Source organism: Mustela nivalis, assembly GCF_964662115.1.
Source record: "Mustela nivalis genome assembly, chromosome: 13".
NCBI classification, from domain to species: domain Eukaryota; kingdom Metazoa; phylum Chordata; class Mammalia; order Carnivora; family Mustelidae; genus Mustela; species Mustela nivalis.
In genome coordinates, this window is record NC_139032.1 from 15,415,915 (window position 1) to 15,432,816 (window position 16,902).

Below are 16,902 nucleotides of genomic sequence, written 5' to 3' on the forward strand. Positions count from 1 at the left end.
TCTACCTGGGAAGAGAGTCTGAATTCCTGGCGTGGAAAGAGGGGAGTCTGGAATGTTACAGAACGTATGAGCACCCAGTAAGTTACCGTGAAGAGGGCGAGTCACAGGCCTCCTTTGGCTGCGATGATCTTTGATCCCTTAAGGAGCAGTCCTCAAGAGTGCGCTCTCCTAGCCATGCTCTCTTCTGACCTGTTACAACTTTGTTTTACCCTGTTAAGCTCAGGAGTCTATTAACCAGTGGATCTCGTTAACTAACTGCCATAAAGTTATTGATGTAGGTTTCACGTGAGCCTCCTGGGTCACAAAGTTGCCTGTTAACAGTAGCCTAGAAGAGCTACCCAGACAGTGGCTCCATCCGACTTCATTGTGGTCTTAGGTATGGGGGTGGGAGGGAAGCGAGGGGGGCCTCTGGAACCTTGGAGGAAGCGCCTGCTCACGTCCTGCCTTGAGAGAGTCACTAAGCCCCAGGCCACCTGAGTTCCAGTGCTGACTCTGGCTTATTATTTAAGCTGGAGCAAGTTTCTAGATCCCAGTTTGCTCATCTTTATAAAGGGAAAAGTATTAGTTCCTAGATCACATGGTTGTAGTAAGAATTAAATGAGTTTATACTTGCAAAACAGAGCAATGTTTGACACTCAGCAAGTGTTCAATGGTTATTATTTGCACGCCAGTCACCTTCTCTGTCTAAACTATGAGTAGGAGCCCAAAGCCTACGAGTGTTTTAAATAAAGCTGATGTGAACACATAATGAAGTCCGTGCCATATGTATCTTGGCTACTTCCACCATCTGGTTGAGGAAGGAGTGATGTTACACAGTTATAAAACCTGAAACCTTATCTCTCTTTTTTAGCAGTTTAGCATGTGACAGTGAGTAAGGAAGTTGTTGACAAAGCATCTGCAATGACACTCATAGCCCAGAGACACAGAAGACTAAGCATCAGCCTTCATGACAAAAACCTTCACTTTCAACGCCACCCTTAACCTTGGCTTTTTAACTGTGTCCTAGGCACTTTACATGCATTTAATTTCCACAAACATCTCATAGTAAAAGTATGATTCCCGTTTTACAGATGTGGAAACAGAGGCTTAGGGGCGTCGCATGGATTGTCCCAGGTTTTTCAGGTCCATGCAGGCAGTCTGAGTCCAGTCCTTTGGCTTATCCATTACTCTGCTACCTGCTTGGGTTTAATATCCACAGACTGCACTGTCAGCCAGGAAGGTCAGTCTTTCAAAGTGGAGTCACTCCAGGTGCTTGGGAGTCAGTTAAGCTTTTAACTCTGGATTTTGACTCAGGTCATGATCTCAGGGTTGTGAGATTGAGCCCCCCATCAGGCTCCTCGCTGGGCATGAAGCCTGCTTAAGATTCTCTCTCTCCCTCTGCCCCTCTTCCTTTTCTCCCTCTATAAAAAAAATTTTTTAAATAAATAAAGTACAGTCAGTCAGTCTTTCCAAGACGATATATTAAAAAGAAAAGGAAATGCGCACCAGTTTTTGCTTTTATCCTCCTTCATATCTAAGTATCTGAGTCTGGTCTTGATTTTGAACATACATATAAAACGTAGGCAAGAACTTTTCATTTTTGAGCAGTCCTCTGTCCCATACCCCAAAGGAAAGGCTTCTAAGAATTCAGAAACCACAGTTCCTTTGTGGTTTAGAATCGGTCGGAAGTATTAGGGAAAGAGAACTACAGCCAGAGCCATCAAGTCTGGACCTCCGTCTCCCAGTAACTTTTTCTCTCTGGCCCTCTGTCTATTTATTTATGAATTGATGAGTTTGGACAAGATGATTGCAAAACTCATCCAGGTTTTCTGTAGACATCAACACCCAGATAAAAACTAGCATGTATTTTTTCTTGATTATTTCTTGGTACCCTTAGTCTTTAGAGATCTCTAGCTGAGCTGTAAAGTTGGGGGGTTTCTTCCATCAGACTTTCAGGGATCCAGCGGGCTTGTCCTGCTGCTGTTCGCCAATTTAGCAGGCCCCTAAACCCAAGTAGCGACTTGGTTCACATTTCATTAAAACAACAATGCCATCTAGTGGACGCAGACTCCTGCTATGCGTGTCAAGTGCACATAACCTATGACAAGCCACAGTAAGGCGATACACTGTTCTTTCTTGCACCATCCAAAAAACTGTCCCTCGTTTCACTAAAACACCGTGTCCACAGCATTATCGTTGAGCAGAAAAGCATCTGTGGTATGGGATGGTGGTGAAGAATTCTTTCCAAAGCTGAATAGCCTGAGTTCAAATCCTAGTGTGCCCTTTCCCGTATGCCATCTACCTGACCTCCTTGGGTCTCAGTTGTAAACCTGGAACAGCAGTAGTCCCACCAGAGGGTGTTGATGAAATGAATTAAGACTAGTAAGCTCTTAGATCGGCACCTATCAAGCGTAAGCTGCATTATTATTATTATTAATGTAATTGATATTGCAATGTGATTCGTATCGTTATAATTAATAACATTAGTGGTTATTACAAGTAATATAAGTACCTTTTATTGAGCACCTACATTGCGCTGAGCAATGTCCTCCATTTATTCTTATAACAATTGTATTATGCCTATTACAGAAGTAGGCGTGTGTCCATTTTACAGATGAAAAAAAAGGCTCAGAAGTTACAAAATGTATAAAAAAGCAAAATAAGCATGTGAGCTCAGGTCTGAGTAACATCAGAAGCCATTCTCTGAACCATTATACTGTATGTCCTCCCACCAAAGGGAACCCCTCACAAGGTAATTGGCATTTGCACAGCAAAGCATGTCTAGTGTTTGCTGCCTGCCTGCCGTCCTTCTAGGTGCTACAAAGGAGCACCCAGAGTGAGAAAGCTGACATTTTGACCTGCCTTGATTAATGAGCATCTATTCTAATGTGGCTGGTAGCATGTTGTCACAGAGAGAACTCTGCGCAGACAAAATAGAAAGTCTGATTTTAGCCACATTCTCACTGGGTGAATTGAAAGTGATATGACACTAAAGAATTTTTGAGCATCACTCTTGGCTATTAGAAGCCCTGATCTGCTTCCCCTGGTTTCTGAAGGAATAATGAACTGCGTACAAGCATGACATTATTCTGCTATTGAATTTATCATAAAAGCAGCTTTTTTTTTTTTTTTTTTAAACCAGTTTGGGGAATAGGTCGTGTAGAATATGGTCTTACAGCTTGGAGTTAATTTTTAAAAACCACATGTTTCAGAACCATGAAACAGCCGTGGAAACAATAGCAGGGTCATCCCAAAAAGTGAGTTAAAGGAATGTCAGGAGAGTCAGGAATATTCCCCAGAAAATCCAAGCTTGTCTTTCCAAAAATGTACCAAAGAAACTACAAACTTCTTAGGTTAAGGACCTAATAATAATAACTTACTTCATGGAGAGAAGTGTATAAAATGCATGTTAGCCATTTTGATCCTCACACCAATGCCTTCAGCTGTATAGTGAAGAAATCCCATTTTGCAGATAAAGAAATAAAGGGATTTTCCTAGAGTAGAGTTAGTTAGGTGACAAAGTTTAAATTCTGACGTAAGACCTCAACTGCCCTAGACTACCAGGCATTTTTTGAAATGTGCCTGGCCTTCAAGACCAGCAGACTGTGGCTCCTGCCCTCACCTGCTAAGAGCAGACATGAAAACAAAGGATAGTAATTCAGTGTGTCATACATTACAAGGCCTGGGCGTGATGCTACCACAGACCCTCGGGGAGGTAAGGGAGGTGGCGGGAGGGCAGGTATTGCTTATGCTGAGCTGTAGCTCTTAATAGGAATAGTTTATTCTTGTGGTCTTGGAAATAGAAAACAAAATGTGAGTAAACAAACAGAAAAATATGAAACATTTCAAGAATTATATCCTTGGGTTTCTCAAAATCCTGTAGGAAAAAAAGGTGTGAAATAATACAAGGACAAAAGTAAGCAGCAAATTAATATTTAGGCAGCAGTATTAATTGGGTTTAGTTGGAACTTTACTTCAGGCTCGCATAAGGATGTGTTACATCTTTGGAGATAAAATTTTGCAGTGCTTGGTGTCAGGGAGAGGATGCCGGCTAGCTGGTACCCAGTGAGCGAGCAACAATAGGAAGGGAGGCTTCTCTATGTGCTCTCCATGGCAGCGATCAGACGGGTTGGGGGACCCAATAGGGCCAGTACTCTTTTCTTTTCTTTTTTTTTTTTAAGATTTTATTTATTTATTTGACAGAGAGAGATGACAAGCAGGCAGAGAGGGAGGCAGAGAGAGAGGAGGAAGCAGGCTCGCCGCTGAGCAGAGAGCCTGATGCGGGGCTCGATCCCAGGACCCTGAGATCATGACCTGAGCCGAACGCAGTGGCTTAACCCACTGAGCCACCCAGACGCCCCTAGGGCCAGTACTCTTAAGAAAAGCTCATTTAAGCTCAAAGATGATTGACAACATATCTGCAAGGTACTAGACAAATAGCCAAACAATATGCTTTTAAAATCAGGGGTGGGGGGGAGCTCCATCAAATTCACTGTGAGGCTAAGGGAATGAATTACCTTTTACACACACCGCCTGAATTTGCTGTTGCTTTTAGTAATTTTCTCTCTAGATAAAGAAACATGAATTCCTTGGTCTCCCTATATAATCTTAAATATAGATTTAGTTTCCTGTTTCTTGTGTGTTCCATTTATGGAGTTTGGAAATTTAAGCCTAAAAACTAGACATAAGCCTTTTTTTTTAAAGTTACCTATTCCAGAACTGAGTAGTAATAGAGGAGCTTGCAAAGAGATTGGTATGAAAGTGATCTAGTCCCCTTCACTACTACTCCATTCTATCAAGTCCACATAGAAACACAGAAGATCTCACTAGCATGCTTTATTTGGGGGAAGTCTATCAATATTGGTGTTTCAGTTTTTACTTATTTAGAACCCAAAGCAGGTGCTATGGTCTTAAGGTGGCATGTTTAATGACATATGCTTCTGCAGATAAATCTTTTATAACTGCTTAAATCTTTCTATGCATATTCATATGTATATTTAATATACATTTCTCTGTATGTAATTAATGACTTATTTGGAAATGGTACAGAGAATAGAATTTAGTTCTAGCTGCATATCTCCTTTGTCCCCCAATGGCACTGGTGGCAAACACAGGCAGGCATGTGATTCGAGAGCAACTGTCTAGTAAATCACTGAAATAAATAGGGCGCCTGGGTGGCTCAGTGGGTTAAGCCGCTGCCTTCGGCTCAGGTCATGATCTCAGGGTCCTGGGATCGAGTCCCACATCGGGCTCTTTGCTCAGCAGGGAGCCTGCTTCCTCCTCTCTCTCTCTCTCTGCCTGCCTCTCTGCCTACTTGTGATCTCTATCTGTCAAATAAATAAAATCTTAAAAAAAAAAAAAAAAAAAAGAAAGAAATAAATAGAAGTAGACCAAATTAGTGAGAAAAATTGTTCAGGCAGCACCGGGAAAGGAAAGTCGGTGTCTTTTGTTCTTGCGTTCTTGCTTTGAGGGAAGACATCTTGGGAACTTTCACTGTCCTCCAGCACCTCTTGTTCCCTCCCCCCAACCACAGGTCCTTTGCAGGCAGTTTAGGGACCATATGTTGAGGATGAGAATCCTTACTCCACATACCAGTTGTGTGAACTGAGGTTCAGTCTCTTCGTTCAGAAAAATAAGGTGGGTTGGATTAAATGACTTTGAAGGATTATGGTTCTCCCACCTCCTGTGGGAGGTTCAGCCCTCTGTACAAATACTCCCTCTGTTACAGCCACTCCCCAAAGAGAAGGGTAGGGTGGTAGAGAGGAGGGGCTTGCAAGCAGCTGGGCTATTCTACAAGGTGCTCAAGCTCTTGCCTGGGGCTGTAGCCAACTACACCTCCCTCATGAGGAGGGGGACCCATGTGCCGGGCTGACCCTAGCGGTGATAAAGTTAATAACCACAATTAGACCAGAACTCGGCACCAGCCTTTTCTCTTCCATCCACACTCCTGAAACAAAATAAAACACAAGACCCTAGGTTAAAAACGAGCATCAAGGATAACCAGAGGCTCAAGAAGAGGTGGCAAGCAGTCTCCGAATACCGGAGTTCATGTTCATTCAGTATAGAGGATGGGATGCTGTGCAGATACAAGTTCAGGGTAAATCCACCCACCCTCACTGGCCCACTCCAACCTGACTACCTCTCTGAGCCTCTCTTGTGGGAAGAGAGGAGACTATAAAATGAAGATATGTTCTGGACTGCTAAAGGGCCTTAGTCCTAGCCCCAGGCCTACCCAGTTATCTCTGGCACTGGAAAGAGATTTACTTGACTCCTCTGAAATTTTTACACCCCCTTGTTCTTTGCCACCTACAGAATTGGCTGCCATTTCTAGAATCCTGCTTTCTATCCCAAGGGAAATTTCCCAGATATGGGGACTGGTCTAACCAACTCCATTTGTCACATTTCTGGGATCTCTACCGTGGCCACACTCTTGTGTTAACCAGTCCATGGCTGTGCATTCCTCTCAAGTGTCCTGGGACAAAGAACTACAGTTCTTTGCTACGGTCATTCAAATCCATATCCTCCTAGATATCCTTTAATAACCTCACAAAGATGTTCCAAAATCACCTAGTGATATGTTGTAGTCACTCTAGTATCAAGCTCTGTGCATTTAGTGGAGTCAATGGCATAATGTATACAGAAGTACTCTGTGATCAGCAAGGCTCCAAACAAATATAAAGATGGCTTACATTATAAGCAATACAAAGGTATATGCTCAGTTCAAGTTCGTGTACATGTTTGCATATTTGTCACGACGTGCGTTACCTCTCTATTAATACAGCTTTCCTAATGTGCTAGCATTCACTCCATTAGGTAAATATCTTAACTCACCTTCTCTGTTTTGACTTGAAATTGCACAAAACTGATCTTCCTCACTGGACTTTTCCTAGCAATTCTAGTTCGGGATTAATTTTTGACTCAGAATTCACAACTTCGTAAGAAAACTCTAAAATCCACCAACCAAAAAAAGAGAGAGAGAGAGAGTCATTGCAAGCTTTGACACTGGCTCTTGGAAAGAGCCCTGAACAACTTTTCCATGCACCCATGCACCCACATGGGTCATCGAGGAACACAGAAATGTCATTTGATGGCCAAATCACTGGAGGTTAATGCACTTCAGTGTTACTGGCGTAGGATACAACCAGCTTGAGAGGCTTTCCCTGTCAGTGGGCTCAGGATTGACTTCTTTGACTTTTATGAGTTTGGGGAGACCTGTGGGGGAAGTTCCTAGCTGGAAATACTTTTTTCTTTGTTTTATTCTTTTTCTTATTGTTTTGACTTTATTTTTAGGATCTAAACTTTCCTGAGGCAAAATACCTTCTACCCTAAGGAGAAAAAATGTGCTATTTAAATTTGAGCCGTGTTTCTAAGGCCCATTGTGGAACTGCTTTCTTGTTCTCAGACAGGTTTATTGTAGGATGACTTAGAGCAAGACTATATAGAAAACACTTATTTTATTTTATTTTTTATTTATTTTATTTTTTTTTTTTTAGAAAACACTTGTTTTAGGGGCGCCTGGGTGGCTCAGTGGGTTAATCCTCTGCCTTCAGGACCCATGATCTCAGGGTCCTGGGATCGAGCCCCGCATTGGGCTCTCTGCTCGGCGGGGGGCCTGCTTCCTCCTCTCTGCTTCCTCTCTGTGTCTCTGCCTACTTCTGATCTCTGTCTGTCAAGTAAATGAATAAAATCTTAAAAAAAGAAAGAAAGAAAGAAAGAAAGAGCTTGTTTTAAAACATTAGTCCACTAAAGGTATTATTTAAGGAATCAAGTTACTTTCAAAAATTTGGATTTAATGTTTGGAAATGTTAAAAGTTTACCTCCTAAGATTTCCCTTGAAATAGTTCCTCCTTAAGGTCAGAAGTACATTGACTAAATTTCCAAAAGAGGGAGGGGGATTGCTTCAGTTTAAATTCATAGTCAATCCATAGGTCAACAAAATCCAAATAGTAAAAGTCAATGCTAATGATGGCCCTGAGCAATTTTCATAATTAGGTTTTCATCATTTGTGACCCGCTAATTGTCCTTCGGGTGGCGCGCAGAGGTGCGGTCTTTTAAAGAGTGTGGGGAGAGATCTTAATGGGCTCTGGGTTGCATTGCTCTTGTCTGTTCCATCTGAGAACACCCTCCGTAACTCTGTGAGACTTCTCCCTCATGAGTTGGAACAAAGAGAAATTCCCATGTAGCCCCTCAGACTCAAGTCGCCATGCTTCACACAGTCCTTAGAATATGTCTCTCCTGCCAAATCCTTCTTTAGAAAGAAAATCAAACCCAAAGACACTAGGACTTTAGGATGTTAAGTGACTTCCCAAAGGCCACAGAGTAAAAATCCAAAGGGGTCCATATTGGCTTCCTCTGTCTTAGAAGATAGCTCCCTTAGAACTCATCAATTCTAGGACATTGAAGTAAGTTGATGTTTCCTGATTGTTCTGTGAAAGAGGTCTTTCGCTATGAAAGTTAATTTTGAAATGTTTTTCATAAAAGACTCTTTCTTGATTGTATTAACTAGTTTGAAGAAAGGGAGCTGTAATTTCCCAAAAGTTAGACTTCTACACTATCGCAATAAAATAAAACATCTTTGAGCCCAAATGGCTTTCCATTATTAAAGTATTAAGAAAGCACCCTCTTACATAGTTCATCTGTTTCGCTGCTTTGTGACGCTTTGTGTTTTGGCTTATACTCTGCTTAGACATCAATGCTATAGAGTTTCTTGCAGTTTTTCCTCTTTACATTCTGCTTTCTTACCTTCTATTTAAAGTGCTCTTGGGGCACCTGGGTGGCTCAGTTTGTTAAGCATCTGCCTTTGGCTCAGTTCATGACCCCAGGGTCCTGGAGTAGAGCCCTGCATTGAGCTCCTAGCTCAGCAGGGAGTCTCCTTCTCCTACTCGCTCTCCCTCTGTGATCTCTCTCACTCTCTAATCTCTCTCACTCGCTCTCAAATAAATAAAATCTTTTTAAAAAATTTTAAAAAAATAAAGTGCTCTTACCTGAGCTTCCTAAAATTTGAGGAAATAGTAACCATTTTTATTAACCATCCATTCATTCGGTCTTTGCCCAGATAATATTACTGGAAGTAATAGTAATCTAATTTTTTTCATTGTTTTACTCTGTGTTCATATTTCATCAAACTGTTGATCACATTTTCATCATTTTTTATAGTTAATTACATAGTCTCATTTTGTTAATATAATTTTTCTGAAGAATTCTAAGAATATTTTGGTTCAGGTCTACATGAAGTAAAAATCTGTTATACCATTTTTTGATATACTCATCAGCAGTAGAATTTGTATGAAAAGGAGACTAGAAGCTATGTTATTTCACTGGTGAGGGAGTAGTGAGTGGTTAGACCATGAAACTGAGCCAACAAAGGAGTTATAGGTTATTTATGCCCCCAACTCCTTCTTAAAAGAATTTAAGAAACTTAAATGCTAAAAATATACGACTTTCCTGTTGCGGTTATGCATCATTAAGAGATGGCTGTTTTGGGGTTTTTTTTTTTAAAGATTTTATTTATTTATTTGACAGGTAGATATCACAAGTAGGGAGAGAGGAGGGGGGGAAGCAGGCTCCCTGCTGAGCAGAGAGCCCGATGTGGGGCTCGATCTTAGGACCCTGAGATCATGACCTGAGCCGAAGGCAGAGACTTTAACCCACTGAGCCACCCAGGCGCCCCAAGAGATGGCTGTTTTAAGCTTAAATGTTATTGATGGTTTTATGCTGACAGCACAGCTCTATTTATGCTTAAAAAATAAGAAGCTCTAAATAGAGATTGGAAAAATCAGAAAGGACTTGAAATTGATAGTCACCTATTACACCCCAACCAGTGTACTTGTTCTATTCAGTGACAGGAAACTTACAAAGCTAGTAGTCTGCGGGTCAAAAAGACGAAATGCACACTTGGTTAAATGCTTCACCTTTCAAACGGTTGTTCTACTATATTATAGTTACTCCCTCAGAGCATGGATTCTGAGGAATCCTGATATTCTGAAAACCTAATGCAGGCACTTAAAACTTGCCTTGAGCAAGTCCGTGAAGATATCCTGGCATTAATTCAAAGTGAATCCCCTAAGAATTCCTCTTTCACACCAGTAATACAGACGAAACAGAGACTTGAGTGGTTCTCTAAATCCTTAAGGCAAGCGATAAATTAAAAATTCATTAATCATTTTGATTGAGGCGGAGATATAGTATTTTAGGGAGAATACTTCCAAGTTTAAAAGAAATCCCTTGTGAAGGAAAATGAATAGAGGGTATAGTTCACCAGGAACAAACCATCCTTACTTACAGAGCAAAAAAAGGGGGGGGGAAGGGGCGGAGAAAGAATTAGGAAGTTCAGATGCACTATATATAGCGTGGAGTCTCAGCTTTCTCTCCTTGGTACAGTTGGGCCACGGGTGCTCTTGGTAATAACACTGAAAGCAGCAGTTTTTAAAGATATACTCAACTTTCCCCGCTCCCAGGATGTGGGATTCTAATGAAACCACCTGTGTAATCCGTGTCAGAGATGCTGCAGCCTTTGGAGAGCACCATTTGCTGAAATGTCTAGTGAGAGCTAAAATAAGCCCCTTTGGTGGAAAAAACCCGCTGAGTGGTTGAAATCAGAGCTGCAGAAGGTCACTTGCTATTTTAGAAGCTGCAAGCTGGTCCTCGTTTTATAGCATTACAGTTATAAACAAGGAATTGTCACCTTACTTGTCAGTTTACTTATTCCTCACCGAAATACACACACATAACCTTTTTTTCTACATTGGATTAGGTAATTTGGATGACTTGTTTCCCAACCTCACTTTACTCTGTGGATCAGTACGTATGCAAAAGTATTTTTCATGTATTTCTTTAAGCATTACTTCAAAATACTATTTTTACATTGGGTAACAGGACTGATCTTTAAAACTCCACTTACCTTTGTGAACTTTATCACACACATCTCAACCATTTCTAAATGCCTTAAGGAAGGAGTCCCTGCCTACTTCTTAGATTTATTCAGCAGATCACAGTTAAGATTGATGAGGATGGGGGAGGGGTGTGGCAGTCCTGTAAGTCTTGGAGAATAGAGAGCCGGTTCACTTCTGAAATTATTTAGATACAGTCCATTTGGAAGTGGAAGACGGAGGTTAGTTCCAGCCCCAGGGTTCTATAACTTTTGCACACACTGTTGAGAATTGCCATCAATTTTATTCTAGATTTCCCTTCGAAAATTTAATTTTTCTCTTCTTAATGCCCACATTGTAAGTGGATTGAAGATTACCCCTAAGAGTTCCAGGGAGGTGTGACAATTTTAATGATATTGTTTGGTTGTTTTTTGTTTTTTGTTTTTTTTAATCAAAAATGGTTAAGTATATTTGCTTTATATCACTTATTTTCTAAGCCTCTTTATTGGGGTATGATTGGCATACAAAAAGCTATGCATACCATTAAATATACAACTGAGTGAGTTTGGAGATAAGTGCAATCTGTTAGCTACAATCTGTGCCATAAACGTATCCCTGTATCAATTACTTAAAAATCTTTTGAGATTATGCTTTCACTTGAATTGGATGTTGTGTCTTATAAAGTTACTTGATATATGGAGTTGCAAATTTTGCCAGTCAGTTAAAAGTCTTGTGTTCCAACAAGCCTTCCTTCAAGAAGAGTATCCGAGTCAAAGTCCAAAAACAAAACATCAATTTTATTGGGGCAGAGGGGCGTGGAGAGAAAGCAAGAACAAGAAGTTGCTTGTGAAATGAACAAACAGAAAACAAGGCTCATAGACTTGACATTAGCCTGTAATTACACACCCAGTTATTCCTCGCAGCATCAGTGTTTGTGTTTTACCTCATCGTGATTGAAAAGAAATGACTAGACGGAGCATGTAAGATTGTTTTTCTCATTCCTTGACATCACTTTATTAGCTATCAAAGCAGCTCGCGTGAACTGGACGAACCTGCATCTCACTGAACAAATATATACTGAGCCTTAACTCCTGAGAAAATGTATCTGTGTCTTTATATCCACTTAAGAAACCTCCAGCCTCATCCCTGATCTCAGGAAGAACAAGGTAGAGTTCATGGACCTTGTCCCTGAAGGCGGGAGACCTTCCCCTCTGTCAGCCTTCCGGGCCATATCCCCCTGGAAGCCCTTATCCCAGCTCGGGGCGGTGGGCTCCCCCTTGGACCTGTGTCGCCCAGGGCCCCGGGCTGGTTAAAGAATCAGACAGAAAGTAGGCTCCGACCAGCAAGTGCAGTCCCAGCCCGGGAAACGGATGAAGGTGTGCGATTGCCCGGAGAGATTCCGTGTGTTCTGCTCCTTTCCCTCAGTCTCTTTGTCCGGACTGCTCATGCGGTCAGTCCCTGGAGAGGACTACGTTTACTCTCACCCTTTCTCTTTCTCCAGGCAAGGGCTCTGGAAAGTTCCTTTGGCTCCTAGCGGGAACGTCGCCTCCTGTGTTCTTTGTCGCTCCCTTTGTCCCTTCTTCTGAAATCCTTCTCCCCTTTGCACAACCGCAGACTCTCCGCCGGGCAGAGCATCTCCTCTGATGGCCGCGCGTCTTTCTAATGGACAGCAGGAGCCCTCGGGCCTGCTCCCTGGGGCAGGGTCTAGTTCACCCTGCGGTGTGGTGACCTCGAGGGGCCCACGTGGGTCCTGCGCGCGGCTCACCTTTGCCGGGAGCACACGGAGCAGCGCTGCGCTGTGCCTTCGCCCCGCGGATATTCCTGGCTCTTACGTCAGATTTACCTTTGATTTCTCACCGAGACGGTGTGAGAGTAATGGTGCGCGTTCCATGTTTGACCTCAAAACAGCTGGGAGTGCTTAGGCTTTAAGATCCAATAGCGCGGGGCGGTGTAAGCTTTCTCGTTGGTCCTTTGTGAACTAAAGCAGAGAAGGGAAGACGAGTGAGCGGAGGGAGGGCGGAGGGACGGCCGTTCTGGGCATCGCGTTACTAACTCAGCACTGCTTGAGTACCTCCCACATTGAATGCTCTGTCTCCTGTCCCGCTCTCTCTCGCTGCCACACCCGCGGGTCCCGTGCACCCCGCTTCGGAACTGTCCTGGAGCCAGAGCCTCCTGCTCTCTTGCTTGACTTCTCACCATGGCCTGATTAATCTGGGGACTCCCTCATGCCCCTGCCTCTTCTTTGCCATGGCCAAGGTCGCCTTCATAAAAGAAAAACCCCAGCGGGTCACTCTCCTGCTCCACAACTTCCACTGGCTCCCAGTTGCCTTAACACAAGAAGCCCACATTCTTCAGGCTCGCTCCGCTCTTGGGTGCTGGTTTCTATCCCGGCCTCGTCTCTCCCATCTCTGCACGCGCTCTCTGCTGCGCGCTACAGAGCTCTTGCCAGGAAAGACATACCTGATTCCAAATCCCCATTTGCTGGCTCTGTAAAAATGGCTCTAGAGGTACTCAGTCTCTCTCTTGGTAAAAGGGAAATTGGTGGTAAGAGGTAAGGCTTATAAGGAGCAGAAATTATCTATCTCCTAATAGCTTTCTGTCTTGGCCTTTGTAAGGGCAGCCCCTCTCCCTGAGGTGTGTGCCTTTCTCTTCTCCCCATGACAAACCTGCTCAGACCCAGACCAACAGGCACCTTCTCTATGGCTATGTTTCTGCCTCCCCCAGACTGAGTTGGAGACATTCTCCTTCGGGCTCCCAGAACAACTCAAGGGCATTTACTACATTATGATATGATATGTCATGATGTATGATACTGTAAGACCCCTTAAAAAAGACAATGTCCTATTTTAAAAGATCTGTACCTTAACCTGGTCTAAAATAGCTTTTCAAAAAATATCTCTTGAATGAGCGTGTGGAGGCACTCTGCTCGGCTCCGCAGTGCGGTTCTTGAAAAGCACACACACACACAACCTCGAAAGGTCTGGAACAGTCCGATCGGCACAAATAACCACAATCCAAGTTTAAGTGGAACAGGGCTCTTTGGACATGGAATCACGCGTAACAGCAGCCGACCCCTCCACCTGAGAACACAGGGAAGCGGGGGTGGACATCCGAGCTTGCGTGTGGATTTTACTTCCGGTTTTGTTTAACCCGTCCATGTATTTATTAAGCCCACCTCTTCTTATTCCCCATAGGACCCCAAGCTTTGGTGGCAGAAGGCTAGACAGTTTTTAAACCTTGGCCAGTAGTTCCCAGGAGATGGCATAAAGGGACAGATAAAGAGTTCTCCATAATGCAATTTTGAGTGGCAGTTGCAGTTTTGCTTATAAACCCTGAAGCCTGTAAATTAGTGACAAATCAGCATATCTTTGAAGATGAAGGCAGACTACAGCAAGAAGATAAAGGTTTGAAAACTAGAAAGCCATAAAAACCTTATGTTTTCATCATATTCTTAGGAATAGATTTTTTTTTTTTAGATTCTAAATAATTAGACTGCCCAAGTGAAATTGAAAAATGATGAACCATGACATACCAATCTATTTTAATATGATGTATAAAGTAATTCCTGCCCTTTATTTTAATAATAAAAAAAAATTCAATAAAATTTTGAATATAGGATTTTTTAAAAGAAAGGATTTTAGGATATGATAAGCAATGGAAGTCTAGAAATTCATTCAGTTCAACTGCAGAGAATAACTGTAATCATAATTTAGCGTTTTGTAGCATCTTCTACATCTAGCACTTAATGGTTCTGATTGGAAAACTAAGAAATACTGAAATATCTTCCTCCAGTGGTACTGATTGTGAAATTAAATCTCCCTGTTTTGTGTCCATTGGACTCCTCACATAGCTTCCCTGATGACAAATACTATAGAGTGTCCTAATAATGACCAGTGTGGCTAGCATTTACTCAGTGTTTATAGTATACCAGGCAGTGGGCTATACAAGGTTTTTTATTTGGAGAGCTCACTGGAAGCACAAGCGTACATGTCTTTATTCTCTACATCACCAAAACTCAATATATTTCACGCCACGTGTCCCAGAAGCTTAGCGAGATAAAAAGAAGGAGCCTCAGCACCACTCTGGGAGTTATCCTGGAGGAATGAATTATGGCCATTTAGAAAGAACAGAAATTGCATCTGAAATTGCATAACCTGAGACAATAGAAAAATTCTATTCCTGTGTGAGCCAAGAACAGTTATTAGGTGGAAAAAAGATTTGGTCATCTTCATTCTACTCACCCCGCTTATATAGAATCCCTGGGTACTTGGGTTCCCGAGGTCTCATGCTATTCCTATGTTCAAATAGCTGAGGGGATTTTGAAGGAACCTCCTACCAGCTCTGTCTAGCTCTAGGAGACATGTTGCAGGTTTTTGAGGAGATCTGGTTGTATTGTTCAACTGCCATACCTCCAAACCCAGAATGTTCGGTATTTAAGATACAATACCAGATACAGCTCATTTGAGATGAATAGCCCCAAAAGACTTCTTTTGTTTGTTCCTACTTTTTTATGAATGTTATCTTCTCATTTTTAAAAGAAAAATTTCCTCTTATGAAAAATTAGAAAAGAGAATATAATCGTCACCATGGCCCAACTTCAATAATTATCACCTCATGAGTCAATACTGTTTCATTTATATTCCTTCTGCCATTATTTATCATGTAAGATATTTATATGGTTCCAAAGTCCAATCTACAAAAGTAATATCAGAGCATCTAGCCTCTACCTTGTCCTTCTACTCTCTTCTCTTTTCTCAACAGAGAACTTAGCTTTTTAGATTATTGTTTTATCTTCTCTTTAAAAATATAAGCCAATAAAGTTATATTTAAATTCCCCCTTTCTGGGCACCTGGGTGGCTCAGTGGGTTAAAGCCTCTGCCTTCAGCTCAGGTCATGATCTCAGGGTCCTGGGATCAAGGCCTGCATCGGGCTCTCTGCTCAGCGGGGAGCCTGCTTCCCCACCCCCTCTGCCTGCCTCTCTGCCTACTTGTGATCTCTATCAAACAAATAAATAAAAAAAAAATAAATTCCCCCTTTCTGAGATAAACAATGGGAGTCTGGTGATTTTCAAAATATTTTTAAAGTCTTTGGAGTGAAATGTCAACCGTGTTACTGGTATTCTAGGCCAAAAAGCAGGAAACATGTCATTTGTATTTATTTTTAAAAGAATTATTTGGGGATGCCTGGGTGGCTCAGTTGGTTAGGCGGCTGCCTTCGGCTCAGGTCATGATCCCAGCGTCCTGGGATCAAGTCCCACATCGGACTCCTTGCTTGGCGGGGAGCCTGCTTCTCCCTCTGCCTCTGCTGCCACTCTGCCTGCCTGTGCTCGCTCGCGCTCTCTCTCTCTCTCTCTGGCAAATAAATAAATAAAATAAAATAAATAATAATAATAATTATTATTTGAACACTTCACAACTTGTAAAGCCCTGGGTTTGTGACCCAAAAGCGGGGAGGGAGTAAAAGGTGGTATATTTTGATTAAAAGACTAGAAATTGAGGGATGCCTAGGTGACTCAGTCAGTTAAGTATCTGCTTTTGGCTCAGGCCATGACCTGAGGGCCCTGGGATCAAGCCCCAAATTGGGCTTCCTTGCTTCTCACTCTCCCTCTGTTTTACTGCTCCCCCACTTGTACTTTCTCACTGTGTTCTCTCTCTCAATAAATAAAATCTTTAAAAAAAAAAGACAATAGTTAGGAGATACATAGACAGATAGTAGGGTTAAAGACACTCATACAATTGGAGTGTCTCCAAAGGGATTCCTGTAGGAAATAGTAACAGCTAGTTTCTTTGCAGAGCGGGAACTTAAAGACCCTCTAACTGATCTTCCTTCTCACAGATCGAATCGCACAGAACATCATCAAGTCCCACCTGGAGACGTGTCAGTACACCATGGAGGAGCTACACCAGCTGGCGTGGCAGACCCACACCTATGAAGAAATTAAAGCCTATCAGAGCAAGGTACTCTAGGAAATCACGAGACCGTTTTTCTTGGGATTTCTCAATTTCTGGCTTTCTCAAACCTCAGCATTACCAACAATTAGGGCCGGATAATGCTC

At 42.3% G+C, this 16,902-nt stretch overlaps 1 protein-coding gene across 2 annotated transcripts in view; it reads left to right on the top strand.

Annotated features, from left to right (window-relative positions):
• Positions 1-16,902, top strand: part of RORB (RAR related orphan receptor B) — a 245,839-nt gene that overhangs the window by 204,276 nt on the left and 24,661 nt on the right. For both annotated transcript variants that reach the window (XM_082696606.1, XM_082696605.1), the window contains one exon: positions 16,683-16,804. In XM_082696606.1, the coding sequence (XP_082552732.1) occupies positions 16,683-16,804 (122 nt within the window). The remainder of the gene's footprint in view (positions 1-16,682; positions 16,805-16,902) is intronic.